The 27,461-nt window shown below is 32.7% G+C and overlaps 1 protein-coding gene across 2 annotated transcripts in view; it reads right to left on the reverse strand.

The window, feature by feature from the left end:
* The window catches only part of LOC133200196 (beta-1,3-galactosyltransferase 5-like), a 40,469-nt gene extending 13,615 nt beyond the window's left edge, over positions 1–26,854 (reverse strand). Inside the window, exons 1-2 of one of the 2 annotated variants that reach the window (XM_061335999.1) lie at positions 26,767–26,854; positions 12,696–13,804 (exon numbers count right to left, since the gene is read on the reverse strand). In XM_061335999.1, coding sequence (XP_061191983.1) covers positions 12,696–13,777 — 1,082 coding nt within the window. In that variant the 5' untranslated portion in view covers positions 13,778–13,804; positions 26,767–26,854. Of the gene's footprint in view, positions 1–12,695; positions 13,805–26,766 lie in introns of those variants that run through there. The other variant, XM_061336000.1, reaches the window with a different exon arrangement.
* Positions 26,855–27,461: the final 607 nt, after the last annotated feature.

Here is a 27,461-nt window from a genome sequence, read left to right on the forward strand (position 1 = left end):
TTTTTTAAATGCTAGAATTTGCCAGTGCTCGACCTTACAGCAACAAAAAGTAGAGGGGGCAGCATCTAAATGAGAATTCAAATATTAAAAAATACAGCAAAATACTATACTCAGAGAAAAAGAGGCGCCCCCTCTCGCGTTCTACTGGCCTGGTAACATCAACTTATCTGGCAGTAGCCTGTTTGAGATAGTCTCGGTTTAAAAATTGATCGTACTCAGAACATGCTCTTGAGTATTGAATAAGTTGGGAGATATAAACACCATCTACAGGTGATGTTGGAACATTCTACATAAATAAGGAAAGTTGTCGATAATGAAGTCTTCTCCTTGTCATACTACTTAGTTGTTAGTTGGCCTTCCTGTCTATAGTCAGTAAAACACCCCAATATAAAACAAATGTGGCAGACTCTGTGGAGTGGAAGTAAAAATTGATAAATTATAAAATCTGAATGCCGAGATGAAGGCCACAGCAAGTGTTTTCTTCTCCTCGTGTAGAAGCCTTTGGATAAATTCTGCTTGATTGGAATATAAAAACGTGTCGGCTAATGAAGGATTGATTGATGGATTGTATATTGTTTTACGTCCCATTCGAGAATTTTTCACTCATATAGAGACGTCACCATATACCGGTGAAGGGCTTCAAATTTTGACCTTTACTCGGCACTCAGGGCCATTGAGCAGTGAGGGATCTTTATCGTGCCAACGCCTGCCGTGACACGGGGCCTCGGTTTTTAAGGTCTCGTCCGAAGGACCCGCAACTTTCACTTCAAAGTGCCGAGCGCATGGCGAAGGAACAGTTGCTACCTATTTTTTATCGACTTAGGTCTGTCGCGGCCGAGATTCGAACTCACGACCTCCCGATCACGGAGCTAATGAAGGAGCACAATGACATGTAGTGCCACATCGGAATTCCAACATTTTTTTGGAAGCCCTGGTCTCCAAAGACAGTGTAGATGTTGTCAGTGAGGAACGCCAACATCCCTTTTAATATCCACTTCAGAGTACTTGTGTGTAGAATCAAATTGATTTTTAACAAAGTAATTTTGTTGATGACCAATTTACAAGATGGGAAAATTTCGTTTCATTGTTATTGAAGAAGCTATTTTCTATATGATATTAAAAAGCCAAATTTTTAAATTATCGAGAGAAATGTTTGTATAAAGTGTAGAAAAGTCACACATTTGGATGTTATTGATTTTTGAAAAAAAAATAGTGATTTTTCATTTTCGTAAAGTTCTTTAGAGTTTTTGAGAATCCACATTTGATTTACACCATTTCTAAAATATGCTTCAGCACAGTACCTTTACAGCAGTTAATATTTTTGTGAGGAGTAGAGATAGGAGCTTGGTAGAGCATTTGCTGGACCCGGCAATATATTTTTGTCTGTATGAATTTTTATGAACTTCAGGAATCCAGTATAGGAAGGGTATATCGAATTCGAACTCACCTTCGATGACTTGAATGTTAAAAGTATTTAAGACTGAAATGTGATTTTGAAAAATTTCATCCCTTGAAGTGAACTGTGAGCTTAAGTTGGATATCCAGATGTAGAATTAAAACCAGTTTCTTCTTAAAAATAATAATAATAAAAAATAATGAGCCTTACAAACAAAGACGAAATTGTTACAAGCCTTGTCTGCGGAAACCATAGCATATTGTTCATGTAGTTTAATTCTTTTAGCATCTCCAATTTAGTGAAAACGGAAGGATAGTTGGTCTCATATTGCCTTTTAACTTTCTAATACGATTCTTTGATATATTTCTAAAACACTTAATCCATTCTGACAAATTGTTCAGGTCTTCCCCTTCATATTTCGCTCAACATCTGGCATAATCTTCAACAGAATTCATAATAGAAATGAAGTTCTGTCGCCAATTGGGGCTCTCTATATTTAGGATTGCTTTTAGGTCGTCATTTTCAACTATTAACATCACCATAAATGATGTGTCCAGTGGGACTATATTTGAGCTAAGAGGAAGAGCAACATCAATTAAAAGGATTTTTTCAGGTGTTCAATATCTCGACACTGTAAGGTTTGTTCAATTGAAAAGTTTGGGAATATCTTTGGGAAATGCAGGATTAGACTTCAATTTGAAATAAGGTGGAATGCAAGACTGAACTTTTTTTATGATTAAGAATGTTACTAATGTTCACAGCATCTATTCCTTTGTTGACAAATTTAAGTTTTATAAGGGATATTATCTTCCGACACACGTGGCGGCATAAAGAGTTTGTGCTAAGCAACATCCATAATCTCAAACACTTGCTAATATTCTGCAGTTGAAAAATCCAACTATGGATTTACTTTTGCTTCTTCAAATAGTTCATTCAAAAATTTCAAGTGAACCTAGTAAAGTTAAGCACGAATGTGATGAAGACCTAATTGTTTGTTGAAGTAAGGTAAAAGTGACTCAAGAGACATCATATATATTTGGTCTATTATATGATCGAATTCCATGACTACACGTACGTCTAGGTTTACTGTACAAAAGTCCCATCACATTCACACTTGCACATTGCGGGTTAGAAAGATTCCCTGCATTATTTATGTGGTCATTACAATCATACGGAAATGCAGCGTCAAGTTTGCTGATCCAGTATTCTTCTCGATGTCTACGGAATGGAGTATTTAAAAGTGGAGCTATTAGTTTGATAATATATTTTTTTTCCCAAAATTCTAACCCTTCTCATTAAAAGGAGAGGTGTCTTAGCACATAGTCTTAAGATAAACCCATTATTTAAAGTAATATTGTTTATGTTATAGACACAAACAAACATAGTTGTGCAAAATAAATATGTGTATATATATATATATATATATATATATATATATATATATATATATATATATATATATATATATATATATATATATATATATATATATATATATATATATATATATATATATATATATATATATATATATATACACTGTACGTGTACATAAATTGGCGTATTCAAAATTTTGCGCAATCACTGGATATGGAGTTGTTGGCGAAATCATGAATTGGCGCTAAAGATGTCCGTGCCGTATATTGTATTTATAAATGATTTCTTGGCGGTATTCATGAATTGGCGCATCGTTGTCTGCACCAAGGCAGCTAAAATATGAATCCCGCTTCTTTAAGAACACGTACAGTATATAGCAGTGAAGTTGGTGGTGCAAGATTCATTTGACCATGCATTAAAGTCTAGCCACTTTCAACAATGCTTTCTTACATTATACTATATAACTTACCATGGTTCTACAAGTAGCCTAGCATGCACTGTCGCCATACACAAAATGATTTCAGATTTATGATTCCTCGGTCCTTAAAACACTACAACTTCCAATCAAAAGTTTGCATGAAATGAATCCACAACAGATTGTCACATATGTTTTAAAAGACGCAGCAGATATCATTCCAAGATTTTATATTTTGTATAGATCTACAAAAAACTTTTTCTCGGCATGTCAACGTGAACTGTGCTACGTCATCAATTTTACGGGTCATGATCTGTGTAGAAATCAATCAGCATAGTTTCACAGGGGTTATCTCAAAGCTTTGTTAAAAATGAAAATCGTATGAGATAAAAATAATATCTGTCTGTGTGATTTGATATTTGCTTTATCCAAATCGTTGAATGGTGTATATTAGCTCTCAAGTCTCGCGAATATACACCATTTCAACTAGTATGATAAAGCTAATATCAAGTCATTATATATATATATATATATTATGATTCCTGTCAGTTTGTCTCTATATAGTCAATACCTGATTATTTTCGCATAGTGGTCTAAGGATTATATAGCGTAAGCATACTATGCCCAAATAGAGCACGGCTTCTTTTTCTGAAGAAAATCCTACGGCGCCCACGCCGGGGAGCGAACTCACGACCCCAAGATTGTCAGTCCGACGCGCTACCTATTACGCCACAGACGCCGTTATCTAAAACATTGTTGTATATTATATATAAACTTAGCTTCAAATATTTTACACTGAAAGAAAAGAAAATAAACAAAATAATTTTTCTTAAATAGTTTCTTGCAATTTTTCCCCCTTCACTCAACTAAAATTCTCTTAAACTATCTGTACATTATACATAAATGCATGAAGCATTCAAAATTAAAGAAAAAAGATTATGACGTACATGTAGCACAACGTGACGTCATAATAAAGGTGTACTAACATGAATGTAAGAGGAGATGAAACATTGGAAATGGAGAAAATATTGTCGTTTTTATACAACAGTCAGCATAATAATAACAATAGTGTTGTACTTTGCATGCACTATGCCTAAATAGTAGTCAGGGTTTGACACATAGTGCACTCGACTCCGGGTCGTGCACCATGTGTCAAACCCTGACTACTATTTAGGCATAGTGCATGCAAAGTACAACACTATTATATATATATATATATATATATATATATATATATATATATATATATATATATATATATATATATATATATATATATATATATATATATATATATATATATATATATATATAACTCGGTTATAACGAAGTCCTGAGGACCTGCGAATTTACTTCGCTATATCCGTAATTCGTTATATCCGTATAACGAATGCGTTAAAATGCACATTGCGAATTCGCAGTATAAATGTTTGTTCTTCAAGTATAAATACCAAATGTATTTAGGAAGGTATTTAAAAAAAAAAGGTTACCTTGGAGTCCAAAAGTGTTCGTATGAAATGAATTTCAAATATAAATACTTACAAAAATATGTCAGTTCAATATTCTTAAAATTCAGATCTTTGAAAATTGTAAATTTTGTTATTTTCAACCTCTAGAGTTCACATTATCAGTTCGCTGTATCCGTAAATTCGCTATATCCGTGTTCGTTATATCCGTAAAATTTTACAAGGAATTGTTAAAAATTTTATCGGTGATTCAAAAAAAACTTCGCTATATCCGTGTTCGTATTAAACGAGTTTCCTTGTGTATATATATTACATATATATATATATATTGTGTACCTTCGGCATCGCGTGACATAACACTCCAGGACTTTCCTTTCCTGTCACCGAGGGCAAACATTCTGGTATAGTCATGTGGTTTATGTTATATAACATTTTTAAAATAAAAAAATCGTCTAAAATTGTTAAAGTTTAGACAAATAATTCAAAGATGCTATCATGACGTAAAGAATTACGCTCTGAGCTACAAATGTTTAACATAAAATCACGTGAAAGTGATCGAGAGGGTGCTAAAATGAGACTACACATCATTTATTTTTCCTGATACACTTCAAACGTGTTGTTTCGGAGGTTGATATAACACGCCTGATGACACATCACCTTACCATGTGTGGACCGGTCTTCTTTTGTAATGTATTAAAATGGAACTTTCCTTACTTGGATTCTAAGACTAACTTCGATCACAACATTATGTCCCCAGTGCTTCTGTGATTCATTGTGTTTCATCAGAGGAAACTGTTGTCCTGATAAATATTTCGAGACTGATGGCCTAACCTGTTTCGACGTCACTTCCATTAATGCAAGAAAGGACACCAGTCGAGACCAAAGAACACGTTATTTGATGGTTAAAAATTGTCCAGCTAGCACTAGAAGGACGTTGAGAGATAATTGTGAAAATGAAAGCGACATTGTGCTTAAGATGAAATTCCCTCCGGTAACAAGTTTGGTTACAAATATAACATATGTTAACAAATTTTGTGCACAGTGTAATGACGAACAAATCTTTGGATATTTATTGCTATTTTTTTTAGATGTTAACTTTCTATAATCTTTTGAAGATGTTGTTGCTAAAGGACTAGAGAGGAAGTGCATAATGCACTCAGTACCTCCCGCGAACAAAGGTGCATACGCCATGAAGTAAAATTATTAATGCTGACAAAGCAATCAAGTCCGAAAATCTCGAACTGGGTTTACAGTATTATTGTCATCATCATATAAATTGTTTATGATAAACATTTTTAAAATCACTTTAAAATTGACTTTCTCATGAACATTATCACAAAGTTTTTATCAACCTGTTCTTTCAAAAGACTTTGAACGTCATTCAGAGGGAAAAGTGTTTTGGTTAAAAACGGCCTCTCGTTTGAAACCTGCTTTTAGGAGTATTCGTGCCTGAATGAATTTCTGTAAAGGGTGTAGACCTCAAATTGTGTAATTATGCATATAAGCCTTTAATGCTTCAAAAGAATTGGTTGGGGTGTTTCTGGGGAGAAAAAGGAAATTTAAGTTGTCAATTTTCATACTTCATATATTTCAATAGAACTGGTCACCATTTTGAAAATTTTAAATGTTGAATGCACAACTTCACATTTTGATTATAATATTTATAAAGTTTTAGTAAGATTGTCTACTAAAGCTGTCTGAAAGAGCACATGTAGGAAATTCATAGAAAGGATTCGTAACAATGTCCCGACCTCATCCGTATAATACAGGCATGGTATTTTTAGTCCCCTACCGGTGAAACCGGAGGGGACTATAGGTTTCCTCTGAGTCTGTCCGTCCGTCTGTCCGTCTGTCTGTCTGTCTGTCCGTCCGTCTGTCTGTCTGTTTGTCTGCCCCTCTGTCTGTCTGTCAGTCTGTCCCACTTGGGTTTTTTTCCTAAACGCTTGCAGATATTGAGCTGATTTCTGGTATGTGAGTGTATCTTGATGAATTACAGATCAATTTTGCATTTCGTTCCGCTTCATTGATTTTTGACGGAATTACAGCCTTTTCAATTTTTACGGGTTTTCCGCAATTTTCTTCTAAACGCTTGTAGATATTGAGCTGATTTTTCGGTATGTGGCTTTATCTTGATTAGTTATAGATCAAGTTTTGCATTTCGTCCCGCTTCATTGATTTCTGACGGAATTATGGCATTTTCAATTCTTAACGGGAACCAGATTACACTTGCCGGTAGGGGACTAGTATTGCTAATGCAATACTCTCAGAATGCTTGTATTTCCTTGAAAATTGGCCTTTGAGAAGATCGCACTCTATAACTACCGCATGAGTATTGTCTACGGTTCTCCAATTTTTACATTATTTTGCTCACATGACGAATCTGTAATGATTACAATCGAAAAATATTCTGCATATATTGATTAAAAAATTTTGTTATAATGCAATTTTCTTCTGTCATTAAGAAAGAGAGTGTGTTTTATCATGAACATGAATTGAAAATAAGTTGTATTAATTGGCGAATCGCTTTTATACCCCAAATTCATGAGTCACGAAGGTGTCCATTTTATTACTATAATAACTAATGACTGCATTTTTTTTTTACAAATCACAGATATCCAGGATTTTATTGCCAAAAACTATCTATATTTAAACATTGAACAAGGGACCCATAAGCATCAAAGGTCAAGCCGAGTGACTGTTGCATCTTTTATATATTTAGCCTTCAGGACATTCTTGAAACACGACGACTTGATCCAATAAAATACTTGAGTATTCCTCCCTAAACCCCATCCACAGCTTGTCGAAATGCAGCGAAAATTTAGTTTAATATTTCTACTGAACTGTTCCATGGACTGCGTTGTTATGTAATTATATCTGAGAGGGATTTCAGTTTTGATCACTTAACCAATGAAGTCCATTTCGTAATTAATTAAAACGTTTTCACTTTGTTACTTAATCTTTTCTTAAATGAAAATTTCTAAAACGTAAAGAAATGAGACATAATTTCTTAATATAAATTTCTGCTATCTGATTAAAATCATTTTTTTTTTCATTATTTTATAGGATCAATGAAGAAATATAACTGGGAAATTTTACATTAATGGAAAATGTCAAGTTCTATTTCCTGAGACCAAAAACTTGGGGTATTCTTTAATTGCCGGTTTGAAGGGAAATGTGTCTTCAATAATACCTTTTTAAAATCTGTTGAGCAACACGCATAACAACTTCCATCTATTGAAAAAATATATGACCGAATATAAATCTCGGTGTCCTTTACATATAATGAAAACAAAATCATCAAAGCCAGATAGAAATAAATATTCAAATATAAGGGGTTTCAAAGTTACTGACATGCTCTCAAGTTGAATTTGCATCAGATGAATACTCTATTGATGAAAATTTTGGAGAACTGGTACTTTCAGAATCAAGAAAGGCATACGGTTATGATTATTTTGATGTATTTCCAAATGGATCAGCAAGAATTTGCATTACAGACTTTGAAACGAGAGAGAAGTTAATGGTCAAAGAAGAGGAAAATGATATTTTACTTTCCGGAATAATTTTTATATAAGGTTTTTTCTATCATATTTCTAATATTAACATTTTTTGTATATTGGAATCTTACATACAACGTTATGTACAGGAGTTGGAGTAACTTTGCATTATGTTTGGTTAGTGGCTTTTTCATCAATGACCGCGTGTTGTTTTCACATTTTCAAAATTTTCCATTCTACTGGATTGATTAAGAAGATAAACATCGAACATTTAGAATATACATAACATTAATCATAATATGCCCTGCTTTTGTAGTTACTGTGAACATTATTGTTTTGTTCTCGGTTTATAATAATGGATATATATCGGTTATGGGTTACAAAAATGTTTTATTGACCATCTGATTTCACCTTTGTTATCATTTATTCTGCCAGTGAGTATTATGTTTGTCACAAATACAATATTTTTCATTGGTACCTGTGCCGTTACACGGCTTATATGTATATATGTGTTATTCCGCATTTGTCCATGTGAATTGTTTTAGTCTACCGTTTATATCCGTATACTACTTGTGTTACCATTCAGTGTTTCTCGTGCTTTCAACAACTCAACTGGCGCCTCTGCCGCACCACCGTCTTACCATCATGTTTTAAGACTTTACAGCCACATTAGAGTGAGTTAATTATGCTAAATCAATTTAATGTACATTTTCTTTATGTAAATTCAGTTATGAAATATTTCTTTGTGTAAATTTAACTTTAAGAGGGCTGGGTGGTTGTGGCCATTTTCAGACTATATTGATCTTCTTTAGAAGAAGAGCTCCATATAAATATATACAAAAATGATCAAATTTTAAAGCTAAAATGTATGAAATTTTTGTCTGCCAAATGATAGTTGACAGCTTAAGATATCATATCTAAAAAAAAATAAGTTATATCTGATGGTTAATTTGTTGACACCCCCCCCCCCCAGCCTCCTTAAACTTACAAATTTCAGTGTCAATGTCAGTGATGTGTATTTAGTTTTGTTTTGTTCTTGTTTTGTAGCCTTTATCGTAATATCATCTATATGTCATCCTAAATAAAATTCTGAAATGATGATTGAGGCGTCATAGTACCATTACTTTATTCAAGAAAGTTCCAATGTCCCTGGGAACAAAGCAATGAGAAATGAATTTTTGATTTTTTTTCTCTCGCCTGTTTGCTACATGTGTATAAATGGAGTAACCTGGACTTTGCAAGCCATTGATGGTTATATTCCTTTTACAATCTTTACAATTATTTCATCGGTTATTAATAACCTACAGGGTATTGTAATTTTTGTTGCTTTTATCTGTAAGAAAAGAGTCTACTCTCTTTTAGGAAAGAAATATAGACAAAAAGCACACTCCGTTGGTAGAATACAGGAAAATAAGGAATCTAATTCGGAAAAAAATTCCGATTACCAAGTTGTAAACTTGAAGAAATCTACATTATTTTTACTGAGCTATTTATTTATTGTGATAGATCTTTCTGTTCATAACATATATGTAACCTAAAAAAAAAATTTTTCAATAAATATTACATGTATCAAAAAATAATGCAAAAATGTTATAAATATAAAAAAAAGATATGACTAAGATTTTTCAGTTGTTGTGTTTGTCGTGTGAAAGCTTGGGATTTCACTGTTTTGTTATGCTTTTTACCTAGTTATACATGCTTTCCATAAAGCGATGATTTTTTTTTCCGTGATCAACCCGACTTAAAGGAGACGAGGCCATTGCTTATGAAATACAAGATACCTTTCTTTAATAAAACTACCCGTCACTATAACTAAAACTCTTTTTTTTTTAGCTTGAATTGAAAATTAAAGAGTACATTTTGTGCATGTTTGATGTGCCATAACATTATTTATCTTTCGATTGTCAGAGAACCTGGTGGTTTTGAGACAAACGTCTGACAAACTGATCCCGATCATTTTTTTTCCCTCGAAGATGGAGGGGGAGGTTTAATGGTTTAGCTCAAGTTCATTTGACCTTTTCTGATCACTTGCTGTCTGTTGTCTCTCTGTCTGTCCGTCTGTTAACTTTTCACATTGTCGACATCTCCATAACCACTTGACCATTTTCAACAAAATCTACCACAAAGCATCCTTGGATAAAGAAAATCTAAGTTCTCTTTTCTATCGTAGAGCCACGCCCTCCTAAAAGGAGAGAAAATCAGGAAAAGAAAATAAAATACTTCACAAGAACTACTTGTCTAGAAAAAAAATTGAATCTTATGTAAAAGCTTCCTGACATAGTATGAATTTTCCCCCTGGGTAACGGTTTACCCACAATGTGAGTTTAAAGTTTTTAGATAGGAATATTTAGGGAAAATATTTAAAAAATAATCTTCATATGAAAATGCAAGTATTTTAAAGAATGTGTTCAAACATACAGGTGAAAATCTATAAAAATCTTTTTCTCAAGAACAACTTAGTCATGATTCTCATATTTGTATACAAGCATCCCTCGGGTAGTGCTTGTTCAAAGAAGGAGTAGGTAGTGGCCATGATAGGGAATCAGAGGTTTACTTTGGAATATTTAACAAATTGCGTATACACAGAAACAATTTTGGAAAAATCTTTTCCAATACAGCAAGGCAATATTGATACTGAATTACTCTCATCTTATTTGAGTTCCACTTCAGCTTTATGTACCCCTTTCCTCGGAGCTATTTATGGAGTCAATTTTTTTCATGAGAAATATATGGAAAAAATCTCTTATAAATCACTCAGCAAGATCAAGGTGATTCAGTTGAGCGTTATTGCAAATGGACCTCTTATTGTCTTATCTGTTCTATCTTCCTGACTGTAGAACTATAATATTTGGTTCAACTCTTGAACAGTAGTAAACTCCTCAAGTTTGTCACTCATAGTCAGCTATGTAATAACTGTTCAAAAGTTCATGTATTCAAATGAGGGACCCTGTCACCCTCTATGCTCAGCAAGTAGGAGTAATCAGTTGTCACAATGGATAAAAACAGTAGCCTAACAGTTGGTGGGAAACTACAACACAATGAAAGATTGTGTTTGTAAAATAAAAGGCATTATTGCGACCATAAAATTTTTGAAATGCTGACTTAAAAAAAACCCTTTAACATCGAAGTATATGTCCATAGCCTGTCTCGGTTTAAAAAAATTGATCGGACTCGGAACATGCTGTTGATTTAGTTGGGCAACAAAAACACCGTACGCAGGTGACTGTAAAATATTACATAAATAGGTCAAGTTGACGATGGAAAAGCTGAAGCCATCTTGTTTGTCATATAGTTTAGTTGTTAGTTGGCATTATCGTCTACAGTCAGTAAAACATCTTAGCATGAGGCTGTAGCAGACTACGGTGTCTTATTTCGAGTTCACTGGGATATATCGAGTTGAAGATGAAAGAAAACAGCCAAAATATACTTAAATCTCTCCTTATAATAAATGTACATATTGAATTTCTTTAATCTATTATCATGTTTTCTGTGTCATTTGTCCTTTGATTTGTAATTGTATAAAGTTTTCTTTTTTGACAAACATACATGCATTCTTTAAAATGTAGTACACATTTTTGATGGTATGTAAAAGGAACAAACAATAACACTGTTTTACTGCCGAATGTTTTTGTCACAACTACTTCTTAACAATAAGCTTTGAAACAGTCAAAAGAGATCGAATTTTAATGACAAAATGAAATTATTGCATGAGAGGTTTTAAGATTTTTTCAGCAAAGAAAAATCATTTTCCAATATTTCTGCCTATATTTCTCCCTCAATCATGCCAGTCATTGTTCATTCAAACTCTACAAAATGAACACTAACTTTCAAATTATGGGATTCTAAAATACATTTCAATTTTAGGAAGCATTAATACGCTTTCCTATCAGTGTTGTGCTTTTCTTAGTATTCTTATAGTCCTTTTTTGCAGTAAATGGGATATTTAATCACTTATGACAGGGAAAGCGAAACCTTCTAAAGACAGATACAGTGACTATTTGGCTAATTATTCTCGGTTAAGATCAAATAACTCAGCTAAGAAAGTTCTTCTGAAGGGGTGCGATACGACATTTCATCCCAGGATTCTCTCGGTCATGTGAATGTCTAGGCCAATCAGATGACGTATTTGTATAGAAACCTTCTAATGGGGCATAATAGTTACATTCACAGGAGGTATCTGTGTTCCTCGGTTTGACCGTGGTCTATATATAAACATAACTATCCAATCGGAACGCATAACATACCCCCACCCCCCCACACACACACCAAAAATATGAATACCTACTCGATCGAGATAGCAAGCAGAGGACATATTTATTTAGTAGGTATTTTGTATTGTATACATTGATAGCATACAATAATAGAATTAATTGATAATACATGTATAATTATTCTTCAATAAATATAAAACCGTCATTTATGATTATGTTTACACGGTATTAATCATACACGAACACAGTATGTATTGATTTTCTTTTACTCATTAATGAACCTACAAAAGAGAGCACCTGTTTGGAAAAAAAAATATGGAAAGAAATCAATTTTACCGATAGAAATTCTTTACTTTCATATAGTAATTCCCGTATACGCTTTGGCGCCTGTCAGCAATCACTGCCTTCCACATAAGATCGATTTCTTTATCCCTAGCCGGCATCACTAGATATTTACATTCCCTCCTCAATTCTTTGTAACATTTAAGACCCTCCGGATGCATAAAGGTTAAGTTTCCTCCGAAATTCTCGTGAACCACATTCTTCACACGACTTGGAAGCAAGCCAAATAAATAGAAGTCATCCACCCAAAAGAATGGCGCTGTAAACACCGCCTGATATAGAGCTGGAATCAGGTCTGTTGATATAAACACCACAAATCCACTGCAATATGTGTGTGGATACGTGTTTTGAGCTTTGTAAAATATGTCGCTCACAAACCACTTGCTCGAATTTTTCCGGATAATTGGCATTGAATTGGGATTGATTTTATTGCAGAAAATGAAACGTTTTCGTTGTTTCAAAAAAGAAAAATCTTCAAAAAACTTGAAAAAATTAATAAATGAATCATCATCTATTTTTATCACAATTTCTGCATTCATGCAGTTTTCTGTAATCCACCTGTATCCCATTACACCCTTGTTGGTGAGGTTTCTATATGAGTCCACAAATTCACCTTGAATTATATCGTGATAAAGAGAATTCTCTTTTTCCAACGTTTTTTGGATTGTTTTATTACTTGTTGTACCAACTAAGAATATCACTCTCAAGTTTTCCGGACTATAGTGGGAGATATTTAGCCACGTCCTTCGCATCTCTTTCCTTCTCCAGAAGTTCCCAACAGAAGTATGCACCATCACCAGTGCTGAGATCTTATCATACTGTCGACACAGGTTTCTGTTATTAATGAGATAGGGCGCGTACATACCGACTGGGTATTTGGTTCTTGTTTTTATGATTCTAATCCCTGTTGTGGTCTCCTGGTTTATATCGTACATGGGTTCTAGTATAGTAAGCCTGTCTCCTGTTTCTTCATAATAAACATGTATATTTTCATTATCCATTGTTAAAAACAATAAAGTAAACATCACTAAACACGACAGACTAACGAATTTCAAATAAGAATAGTGTCTGTGCATATCTGTCTCTTTTGGTGTCTTTAGAATCTGAAAAACAAGAAGTAAATCTTATCACACCAGCACATATACCATATATACATGTATTATAACAAACCACCTGTATTAAGTTAATCATCAACTCCAACATACCCAATGCTTTTTAAAACTCACGTTGATTTTTCCATATAAATAATCAAACTATAACTCTTAAGAAAATACTGATACTGAAAATGGAATAGGATTGTCCCAAGAAAAAAATGTTTATTGTTGTGTAAATGTACTCTTCATTTTGGTAAACTGTTTTGTTAAAGTTTTATGTCTTCTATTTTTTTATCTAGTAACTATCTGAAACAGATATAGATCCGCATTTACTTAAATTACTTAAATCTAAATTTTATCAGTTTCATGCTTAAAACTGTAACCTTCCATCATTTGGCTAGTTTTCAGTGTATTCAAACCATAAAAGATTTTGATGTGTGTCTAAATCTTTAAGAAATGAATAAGAAATAAATAATAATTTTAAAAAGTTCTCTGGGAAATTTCGTTATTATTTATTACTCATATTTACATTTGAGGCGAATATTCGAATCAAAAAATCACACGAATGGTCGGCCACATCACTATATTGTGACTTGCAGTGACCTAGAAGTTATTGGTCATGAAAGTTTGCCTAGCTCCATCATTTGAATTTAGCAATCAAGTTCAGGAAATTTCTGTTTATAATGATAGAACAATGATCGGTATTGAGAATAACCTTTTGGTACTATTTTATGAGTTCCATATATATGTGAAGTCAAAAGCGGTGGTATTATCCATTCAAAGAACTTCGGGCAAATAATGCAAACTCAATTTTAAATATTATTATTTAAACCATTCTTCACACAGAAGGAAAATCTAATGGACACATGTTTCATTTTTTTTTCTATTTTTCATCATTTAGGAAATACATGAAATTCCTATTCTGCTTAGGAAATACGTGTATTTACTGTTTTCAGTTAGGAAATACATATATTTACTGAATTTTTCAATACTTTTTACACATATTTATTGATTGTGTTTTTGGTGAGATAATTTGAAATATGAATCATAAATATAAAAAGATGCACAGTATAAATTAAATTCAATATTTACTTTACTCGCTAAAATCCAGTGAGTAAATTTCAATAACTTGTACATACAACAGTCTTTAATTAATTCTCATTCCATATAAATAATCGACGTTGTTAGCAATTCATAATTATAATAAATTGTCAGCAGCAAATACTTGATGATGCTATCTGAAGAGTGTTTTAAACGCTCTAGACCAAGATAAAACACAGCTATGTAGCAACAAATAATTGCTTTGAATAAACAGGTTCTAAAATCACATTATTGATTATCTGAAAACTTACCAAGGCAGAACGGAACTTTGGTGTGTTTCTGCTTCAGTACATCTTATAATTATGTAAATACATTGAGCAAAAGCTCTGAATTGATAATGATTATACAGTCTGGCTTTTCTTGAGTTTTTCACCTTATTAAAACATATTTCATTGTGTAATATAAGGAAAGATTCGATACAAGTTCTGAAAATTTCGCAAATCTTTGGCTAAAATGATTGCCGTTAATTAAACGCCGATACAGAAGTTTGCAAAATGGCCGAACCCTACAATCTCGTCAACATTTCGCAACACATCGACATTTGTCTGCATTTGCCAACACATTTTTTGCCGAAAATTTGAGGATTATTCCACCTCCCCACAAAAAATACACCCATCCACGAAACATGGGTGTTTGCAGTGTGGACACTTTAGCTCTCTCTCTCTCTCTCTCTCTCTCTCTCTCTCTCTCTCTGCTTATTGTGGTGTTTTCATCCGTTTTATTTATTAACTTTTGCTTTTTCTTTTTCTGGCTGGACACCCCATACTTACTGTGAAAAAGGATGTTATGTGCATGACACCCGGCCCATCCCTATTGTGAAAAAGGATGTTATTTGTCTGAACACCCTGAAAATCCTTAGAGAGCCACCATATACCTTCATAAGATACTTATACATTGAAAATCTACATGAGCCTTAAATTATGCTGTTCTACTTTAGTCTATAAAAGAGTGGGTTTCCAAATAGCGTACTTTTTTCCTTAAATCTTTCTTTGAAGTAGTAATAAATGTTGAAAGAACATTATATTTTGTCAGGGACAAAGTTACAGTGTATACATGTACATGTATAGAGTTTGAATCAAACTACTAGTACGATGTGTGGTGATTAAAACCTAATTAGAACAGAGTTATTCAGTATAATGAAAGCGAAAAAGCATTGAAAGATGGATCACTTAATATTGCAAATCCAATCACTTTATATAACTTCACGAGGCGAAACACACCAAAGTTTTTAATGAATTTTTAAATTTATCTCTTTTGTAATTTAACTAAGGCAGAAGGACAGGTAAAGCTTTTAGGTTCATAAAATGGATATTTTTAAACATATTGATTTAAATAGCAAACGTTATTTCTGTTTTATGGAAATTGGTTATGTAAACAAGTTGATAAACACAAATTTTATTCAAAATTAATTCAATGATAAGTTATATAGATGGAAAAGATTAAGATGAAGAACTGTGATTAAATCTTATAAATCCAGTAAACAAAACGAAACACGAACAGGGGAAAACACAGAAAGAGGCAGATAGATCAGTCAAATCAGGAGTTAGCCCCCCTATATAACAGTTAGTTTGTAAAATGTCACCCATATTACGATCCAAGTACAGACTGTATTTGCAAATATAACTCTTATAACGACCATAAAATTTGCGAAATGCTGATGAGATTGTAGAAAGCCTTCCTATATCAACTTATATATCAATAGCCAGTCTAGGTTAAAAATTGATCGTACTCAGAGCATGTTCTTGCCTACCGAATTATTTTTGGAGGCATAAACGCCATATATAGGCGATAATGGAATATTTTAGTTATTAACTAAAATAGAAAAAATGAACTCGTCCTTTTTGTCGTAGTAGTTGTTAGTTTGTTCAAAACGTCTATGGTCTGTAACATTCAAATTTAAAACAGATGTGCCAGAGTCTGTGATGTTTTTTTTTTATTTCGAATTCACTGGGATTGATCGGGTCGACATATAAATGAATTCAGTGTAACTCTTGAAGAAATCTAAATGCATTGAATAATTGAAAGCCACAGAAAGAGTTTTCTTCCTCATGTACAAGTAATGCTGCTTCATAGAATATAAAAACAGTTTGACCAAAAAGGAGCAAAATTAGCTCCGATCAGATTTCCTACAAACTGGTGAAAGACCTGGTCCATAAATACTACATAGATATGTATGGCCAGGAACTCCAGCATCTTTTTAATGTAAGCTTCAGATTAATTGTACATGTATGTAGGTCATAGAAGATCATCATTCAACATAAGAAATGATTTTTTTTCTATGTAAAGCTGCAAACGAACAGATACAATTTTTTAAACACAATTTCCACAAATACAATATTTTGGTATTATGATTTTGTTTTCTAAAGACTCCTGATTTAATTTATACATCCTTATACCCATTACAATTACTCTGATTTCATAATAAAAAGATGTTTCAAACTTATATGAAGAAGAGTAATGACAGATTCTCCTACCGTTACATTCAAAAAAGGAAAATATCTTATAAAACTAAAATTATACTAATTAATAATGTCCACTTTTATAATATGGTTAAAGAAATACTTCAAACGCACATTCCATTAATTGAAGAAAATATTTTAACTCCTATTACATAATTTTTGAACATCAGAAACTCCCAAATGAAATGTATGGAGATAACGAACAGTATTCAAGCTCAAAAACGTCCATTAAACAATACAAATTTTGGAGCAGAAAAAACACGGACCTCTAAAACATCAGAGGTGGGATCAAATGCCATGGAGGAGTGAGCATCTCCGGTCACACCCGCCGTGTGCTCCTTGTCATGATCGGGAAATAACGAAAAAATCCGACAATTGTGTAAATAATAGCCTAACATTTAGTATAAATAACTTCAGTCAACAATCCAGTCTAGACCAATATGAGATACGTTATGCAATAGAGCATCTTATTTCTTTTATCTTCAATTTACAAAAAGGGTATCCCCGTCAATCGAAATAAAAGTAAAGAAATAAAACGTTGTTAAAGCAATATACTAAAATGTATTTATATAAGTACTTGTATGTTTTCAGACAGGGTCTTAAATATCTTATATATTTCTCATATATATCCATGATTTTAAAAAATGCCTATAATAAAGTAAAACATTTTGACGTAAGTCGAAAAGTCTGAAAAAAGAATTATGCTGGAAAATACCGTGATTTGAATTTCGAGTCCTCTTAATTGATAAAAACTTTCATGCACGGTATATGCCAATTGATAATGACCCAATTTTCCTTTCTGCATTGATTCCAATTTACCTTGCTTCTCAGTTTCTTCAATGAAAACAAGGTATTTCAGAAGAAATGAATTAAACTGAAGACTGGCTATAGAAACTTCGCAGTTATGGAAAATAAAGATCGACTTTTCACGTATGACAACTAAAGGAAAACCTTACCTTCTATGTTAAGGGTCCCGAGGTATACATAACCTCATTTGCGTATTGGGAATCTGTTTTATACACGGAAAACGTGAAAATAACATAGTGCAACTACTGAAAATCAATAATTGGATGAAAGTTAGAAAAATCATTCTAGTACATGATGGTACATGTCGTAGTTTATTTTTTGGCACACTAGGATGTTGCATTCGGTTAATATCTCAGAGGACGTCACTGGTGGAAAAAAAACCCAGATCTTTAATGAATAAAATCTGCATATTTTTATTCAGTTCATTGATACCCTATAAAAATCGTTGGCTATTGAAAAAGTGTCTGAAATTGTCAATTCCTCAATTAATTCAGAACGATTTCAGTCCTCTTCAGTCCAATCGTCTCAATATTTCTAAATGATGTCCCAATAATGAGAATAATGCTAACATGGGTATTTGTATTCTATTCTCCCAATCCTATTCAAAGCAAACTATGTCATTGAGGGGAGGAACATTATGGGTGTGAGACTTCAATCATACAACTTTGCCAACTTGCTTTTGATATAAACCAGATGTAACAGTATCCTCGTTATCGTTATGCAGTATCCAATAACACAGAGCGGTATGAAAGGCAATGTGAAAATCAAACCGTGTTACCTATTCATTTTTTTTTTTAGGTAAGAGGGTCATCACACTTGCAAAGAAGATTTTCACAATATTTGTTTTGCCTAGTTATATGGAATAAATTTCTTATTAACGATGTAAAATTAAATACTGCACCCGTAAACTTTGCATTTATCTTCCGTGAAAACGGCGATACATTTCGGAATGTGATGACTATCCGTAAACACTTCGGAAAGGGCATAAGCTAGATTGATAAAATAGAAATAAACCATACCTACACAATTAGTAAAATGTCTTAAAGCAAACACATGAAAAAAATACGTAAATTATAAATTTATTAAGGTTAAATTTTCTTCCCGATCCATTTTATACATGTATATTTACAGAGTTACTCAGTTATGTGACTTCAAAGCGAAAAGCCGGGAATTTTAATCTCACTATATTCCGGACCTCAGTTTAGTGGGCTGTCAGAGGGATTTGACAATTTTATGCCCCTCAGAACTTGTTTGTGCCAGGTATAATTATTTCAGCAGATACCCTTACCTCCCGATGCGTTAGATGCCGTTTATAGTTTGGCTTCAGTGGATTCATTCTCATTTTAAGGTGTTTTTTTTACATATACAGCGAGAAAAAGATATTAGATTACCAAAGAATTACCAGATAAAAAGGGTGTATACAATTTATTGCGTTGAACCGTTTCGAATTAATTTACTCAATTATGATCATGAAAAATGAAAATAATATTTATGTGTCAGGACCTGCATAAATCTGAACTTTAATTCTTCATAGACAACCCCTCTCCCGTTTTGTCACTGAAGTCTTTTTCAGATATCAATAACAACCTTAAACCTACATGTGCATGTATCGATTGCTAAAGTGGAGAACAAAAAGAAAGACCTTTAGTTTATCTTTCAAAATATCACATATTGGTGACATAAAATTCTTCAATTGATTGATTGATTAATTGTATGTTGTTTTACGTCCAATTCGAAAATTTTTCACTTGTATAGAGACCTCACAGTATACCGGTGAAGGGCTTCAAATTTAGACCTTTACTCGGCACTCAGGGCCATTGAGCAGTGAGGATCTTTATCGTGCCAACGCCTGCCATGACACGGGGTCTCGGTTTTTAAGGTCTCGTCCGAAGGACACGCAACTTTCACTTCAAAGTGTAGAGCGCTTGGCGAAGGAACAGTTGCAACCTATTTCTTATCGACTTAGGTCAGTCGCGGCCGAGATTTGAACTCACGACCTTCCAATCATGGAGCGAGAGCTCTACCGACTGAGCTACGTGACGGTCGCAAATTCTTCAGCATGGCCATATAATTTAAGAAGATGTAACACGTTTGTCAAGCATTTCTTCTGAAATCTAATCGATAAGCTGTTAGTCTTTTATATGATAAATTTTAAATACTTTCATATATAATATTGCCTGCATGTTATCTTCAGAACGTTCCAGAAAATCTAGCTGAAAAAAGGCGAATCAAAACAATTTTCTGTTGCTCCTGTTGGTGGCAATTTTTGCCGCGTCTTAATGAAAAATAAGGGTAAATACAGCAAACATTTATCATCTTAGTTTTCAAACGAACGGTTATCGCATACATCACACATTTATCAAACCGGATCTTGTCTGATATATCCTTTATTAATTCTGCAATTCACAAACTGGAAATACTCTACCTATATTGATTTAGATAGCGTATCTTATTCTTGATTTATGAAAATTTGTGATGTCAAAAAAGTTTAATAAAACCACAAATGTTATTCAAAATGAACTCAATGATAAGTTACGTAGGTAAAAAAAGGTGAGGATAATGAACTGGGACTGTAGTGATATAAAGTATATATACAGTATACTTTTAGCTCCTTTTTCATATTTTTAAACATCACAAACTATCAAACAGCAACCCAATCTGGACCAATATGAATTATTTAATGCAATAGAGTATTTTATTTGTTTTACCATCAATTTACCAAAAAAAAATCCCCTGTCAATCGAAATAAACTAGAGGTTGTTAAACCAAAATAATTAAAGTATTTAAGTTTATTTTCGGACGGGGTCTCTCTTTAGTGTTTTAAACATCTATATCTCATTTATCCAAAATTTAAATAAAGAACCTTATTACAATGCCTCATTTAAACCTAAGTTTAAAAGCCTGAAAAGAAGCATGTTTGGGAAATATCGTGATTTGAATTCCGAGTCCCCTTAATTGAAGACTCTAACATTATAATACTGTATAGATCTGTATTGACAATGACCTAATTATCCTACTGAATTGATTCCAATTTACGCTGCTTCTCAGTTTCTCCAATGAAAACAAGTTATTACGAAAATGAATTGAAAAAGAGATTAAAAAGTGGTTGTTAAAAAGTATGATTGTTAATGTCTCACAACTAAAGGAGAGAACCTTACCTTCTATAACATTGGGTCCCCAGGTGTACGTAACCTTATTTGTGTATTGGGAATCTGTTCTATGTACTGAAAACGGTTGAAATCACAGAACAGCCCAACCAGCCATCGAAAATCGATAGTTTAATTGAAAGTTAGAAATAAGCATACCAGTTCTCGTACTATATTACATTTAACACATCAGGAAAATAATACTGGGATGTATGGATATTTACGAGGTTATGAATTCGGTCAGGATAGCTGTAAATTGGAATTCTGGAATATTTCATTCTTTTTCGCAATATTTAAATTATGTTTTGGAGTATTTTCCAAACATTGTTAAAGATGAAAACATGGATATTTGAATCATTTACATGTGCTTCCAATTCTGTCCAAAAAACACTATGTCGTTGTAGAAGATATATAATAAGTATGTGACATATTTTTTAATTATCAATTCTTTTTGACAAAAACCAGAACTATCCCCGTTGCACGTCATGTCCCTGTACACAGGTTTTCATTATAACACAGCAGCATGAAAGACAAGATAATCAAAAAGGTTTAGAATTTTTTGATGGAGGATTGTCTTTATACTTTCAGAAATAATTTTCTACTATCCCTGGATTTCAAGTTCAGGACCCCAGACTGAGTTTTTTTTCTTTCACTTTGATCAAATGCCCCTGACTACAAGGAGGTTAAAAGAACAAATAAGAGCTCATATAATGTTTCTCTTTATGTTAAAGTCTACTTAACAATGTGAAATACGAATACCAAATAGTACCGGATTGTTGTAAAAAGGGTGTGACCAATTTAATGTGTTGAAACGTTTCGAATGTCTTACTTTAACCATGATCATATAAAATAAATAATGACTTTGTGTCAGGAACGACATGTTGGAATTTAATTTTTAGTGGACAAAAAAACCCATTTACCACTAATTTTTTTTTCAGATAACAGCAACAAACCTTAAAAGCGTATACACATGTATTGTCTTTGCTAAAAATGGAGATAAAAAAGAAAGAAAGGCAAAAGAAAAATGAGTTTATCTGTCGGTAAATCAAACGTAAGTAAAATAAACCCCCTCGTTTATGTTATCATGAATCATGATCTATTTCAGTGACACATGTTTCCTTTTGTCTACAAATTTCGTCATAACATTTAATCTGAGATTCGATATATATATATTTTTTTTTTGGATACAGTAAAATGATACATGGTCAGATAGAAAATACAATGACTACACATGTACGTGTGTATTTTCTACATAAAATCATACCAGTATGAGAATTTTGTAATGTTACTTCAGATTTTAAAAACTGAGAAACATATTCACAATGTTATATATAAAGAGAGAGAGAAAATTCTTTTCATATTCTTAACATTTATAATAAAATACCAACTTGGTATTAGTTACAGTCAATAAAGAAAGTTTTTAATGGGTGGAGTACATATATCCGAGACATTGATAGAATAACTAATTTAAAGAACTTAAGACCCACTCCGTATGTTTTCGTTGACAGTTTAAAGAATATTTCTTCTTTTTTTTTCTAGAGCATTCTAAAATTCCCAGTTTTTCTTTTCCCCATGAAACCTAACCTTTTCATAATGCAAAAAAAGTTTAATGGGGGTTTTCCTATTTAAAAAAAATCACATCTTAAACCAGACCCAGACGTTAAATTACACTACAAACGTTAGACAGAATGCTATGTAAATGGATCATACAAGTAAAGAAAAAAAATAGGCTCAGTGGCCACAACGCTCACCTGAATCAATATGGCCTTTCTTTTCTTCATAAGCAGAATTTTTTTTTCCTTTTTATTCTTATGAGAAAATTAGATCAAATATTGTGACCCCACAAAACTTCAATCCAGACTAACTGAGGATTCTCCCATATAAATATAACTATCCATGGATTTGCTGTTCATGAGCTGAAAAAGTTTTTTCGTATATATTCCTATGTAAAACTTTGTTCGCCCAAATGGGTCATGATTTGCAAAAACTTGAATCTACACCACCTGAGGATGCTTCCATATAAATGTGACTAACCATGTAAAACTTTGATCGCCCCATAGTGAATCATAATTTGAACAAACTTAAATTGGCAGGAAGCTTTCACATCTTCCCTGTCCAGTGGTTCTTGAGAATATTTTAAATGACTCCACCCAATTTTCACTATAATTACTTAATTATCTTCTCATGGAAGAGGATTGACCCTTTATTTGAACAAACTTGAATCCCCTTCACCCAAGAACACTCCATGCCAAGTTTGGTTAAAATTGGCATAGTGGTACTACAGAAGAAGATGAAGTTGTGAAAAGTTTATGACGACAACGACGCCAACGATAACATAGACAATGACAGAAATCGGACAAAGTTTAGTCAGAAAGGCTCATTTGGGCCTTCGGCTCAGGTGAGCTAAAATGTAATTTTGATCATGAAATATATGTTGAATTAATGGTTCTGATATTTATACTTCGTTTGGTATAGCATGTTTAGAAAAAAAAATAACCCTTATATATATATATATATATATATATATATATATATATATATATATATATATATATATATATATATATATATATATATATATATATATATATATATATATCATTTTTTGATACAGAATCTATCACTGTACAACACCACCGATATATAACTGAAAAATCTTCAACTTAACGTTAAAGGATGATTCTCTATAAGGTTATTTTCCGGCCTACGATAAAATCACTTAAAAATGAGATTTTATGTAACTTTCATCATTCTATTTTATGATTCTGGTGTTTGTTTTTCAATATATCGATCACCTAAATCACGATTTTTAAAAAATAACAAATGGTGGTGAAGTAATGAAAAATTTAGGGTAGGTCTATTAACACCAGGTCTCTATGCATGTTTCTAAATTTAAATGGTCAAAAAATGTTCATTTACGTCGGACATACATCAAATTAAACTAATGAATATAAAGATAGTTTAATTTATGGATTATGATATTTTTTTATGACGTGAATTTTGATGCATTCACATTTTGCATATTTTGAATGTATATCTTTACAAAATGCACACCGTATGATGTTGAAAAATGTTAAATAATGATTTAATTGAAAAGTATTACTTCATATAAGTTTTATTTGTAATTGTGTATTGATTTTATACATGAGCTACCTGTTTTACGCATGAAATGCTCATATAAGAAATATGGTTTCGAAGTATCTATTAAACATACACAGTTGTGTATCAATTGTTGAAAACATTGAAGAACTTTTGTTCGTGATTAAATAAAAATTGAGTTAGTATTAATAAAAAAGATTCTAAGTTAAGAAAAAATAAAGACACCATTAACATGCAGGATTAAAATATTAATGCAAGTACGTGTTGATTAATCATATGAGTACTGAGTATAGAAAACTAAGAACGGCTGTATTAAAAATATATTGTTAACAATGAGTTAACAACGTAAGAGTTGCTTTGATTTCATTTTATTTCGTATGTATAACAATATATTTAATTAAAAATGCTATCTAAAATATAATAAACATATGTATATGTAAAAGTCAAGTCTCTGTCCCCTTTTAACGGCACTCCATAAAAAGATTTTCTACAGCTCCTTTCACAATGCATATTAAAAGTCTTAGTATATCTACGGACTACCATCCCAGGTACAAAATGGGTCCTAAGGGTTTGATGCTCGCTTCGAACTCTTGAGGCCTAAGGGTTCAATTTTCGTTCCCAGTGCCGCGTCAAAAACTAATGCATTTAACGCGGCTACTGACTGTTCCTTTGCTACGTCTTCGGCGTTAAAAGTCAGTCATGGGTCTTTTGGATATTATTTAAAAAAGAAGGTTGCGTCAATAATGAAACCATAAATCAAAATTGTGACACCTCACCTACAGCGGATAATGTCTTTATTTGGGTGAAAAATTCTAAAATGCAACACTAATTTATCAATCACATGTAACAATAGGGACCCCCCTCTCCCTTGACATTTCATTCTTTACGACAGAACTGCTGTTCTTGTAGCTAATAATGCTACCAAAGAAGTTTGTTGCTTCCTGAATCCGAATAGATTGAGTCCTCTCAACACCCAGGTAACACTAAATATTTGGATCTTATGTCACTCATACGGAAAAATATGAGGGTCCATCTGAAAAGTTGAGGTGAGAATTCCCATTATGAAACCATCCCATCAGTAATTCCCTATCTATAAAAGTTACATGACCGTGTACCTATAGAAAACTAAGTTAATAACACAAATAGCAAATGTATCTTCCCAGTACAACATAGATATCTTTTATCATTTCTAGCACTAACAGATAGGGGTACTACTAAGGAATAAATGCAAAAATAAGCATAAATAAACTAAACTATGATAATTAGAAAATGTAAATTATAATAAAACTTGTATTCACACCTGAGTATGTAAAAAAAAAATTCTTTATTTCTAGCAGACAATTTCTTAAAAAAAAAAAAAAAAAAAAAAAAAAAAAGTTGTCTTCACGTGTAATTTCATAACTTCCAGTATTTTCCAGTACTTTGATTTTAGATTTTTGGGTAAAAAGTTGACATTTTTCAAATAAAAATGCATGACATATATTTTCTTTTTGGTTTATTCAACAGAAACATGTGCTCTAACTGAAAGTTTAGAGTATGAAATAGTCTACATAAGATGATAGCCTTCATTTTCATTTATTAGATTTTCCTACAAATATCGTAAAAATGAAGCAAAAAGTTTTTATTTACATGTCATAACCACCTTAAACCAAGTTCATACTCTGGTAGTCCCTTTTTATGTTTATAAGAAGTTTATACGTAAATTTTGGTGTTGGTTTAAGGTGGTTAATACAAATGTAGGAGTTGCCTATCACACCAACCCTCTTGAGATTTCCCTTACCCTAATGTTAATACGGACTGATAGTACATTACTTTGTGACCTCATATCATAACAAATACCATAGCCTCATTAACCAATCAACATTTATCATTAAACTGGATCATTAGCCTACTGATTCATGAAGTTTCTAAAGAAAAAAAAATACTACTTGAAAATTTGAAGTCATTGTAGGCCGCAAAACGGCCTTATAGAGAATGGTCCTATACCTTTCCTTTTTAATGCCACAAAATTACTTCATCTGAAGCCAGTTGTCAGCAATTTTTTGCCAACATGTATGTTATGCTAATTTGACGGTCATCCAGAGCCCTATTTTTCAAGGGAACTAACGACTAAGACTAAATATATCACATACATAAATAAAATACAAATTGTAATAGTTAAATAAAATCTCACCACTGATAATTTAAGTGATTATACTTAAACAATATAATAAAACCAAATTCTTCTTTTTCTCATGAAAAGCAGAATTTAATTAACGCAAGAATGAATTGCAAAACAAAATGCTGGTCTTAGTCGTAAATTCTTTTGTTGAACGGGGTCGAGATTGCTAGGTTTAAATCATTACAAGCATTGTCTTACTTGATCTAGTTACGTATCCTTTACCATTCTATACACTTCTTCCTTCCCCGCGAAGTCAATGACTTGCTTTTTCTTCGTGCGCTTATATTTAAAAACAGCGACACACTCTGCTGAGTGTTGCTTTGCGTGCCAAAATCAACTACAATGAAGCGCATTGAAGCGGTAAAATTCTCCGTTTGAATGGAACGTTCTTAGCTTTATTTAGAATGTTTATTGTCATATAATGCAGACCCGTAGGAAGCAATTTCAGTTTTGGGGGGCACAGCCATACATTTTCAGTTGGGGGAGCACTATCAACTACCAAAAATTCCTTGACAAGCAAAAAGAAAAAAAAAAGGTCATCAGACGTTTTTATTGAGGGGGCACAAGCTAGTAGTAGCTACATTTTCTATAGTTACATATACATCGGCAAAATTATTGGGGGGGGCACGCCCCCCCCCCCGTGCCTACGGCCATGTAATGACACGCCTATTTCTTTAGAAAGGAAAAACAACAGTCAAATGGTTCAGTCGAATACCTGTGGAACATGTATTCCATAAATATAATAGCCAATCAAATTGGCAGTCTACATAAACATCGAGTAAACGCGTGTTCGACCGATGTACATGTGGTAACTTTAGTAAACAAATTCATAACTATGTATATTCGTTGCAATACGTGTTTTACAGAAGCGAAGTCTGTAACTCTCTCTTCTA

This window comes from Saccostrea echinata, unplaced genomic scaffold, assembly GCF_033153115.1.
Source record: "Saccostrea echinata isolate AGI-Se365-2 ecotype Australia unplaced genomic scaffold, CSIRO_AGI_Sech_v1 ptg000037l, whole genome shotgun sequence".
In the NCBI taxonomy this organism is placed as follows: Eukaryota; Metazoa; Mollusca; class Bivalvia; order Ostreida; family Ostreidae; genus Saccostrea; species Saccostrea echinata.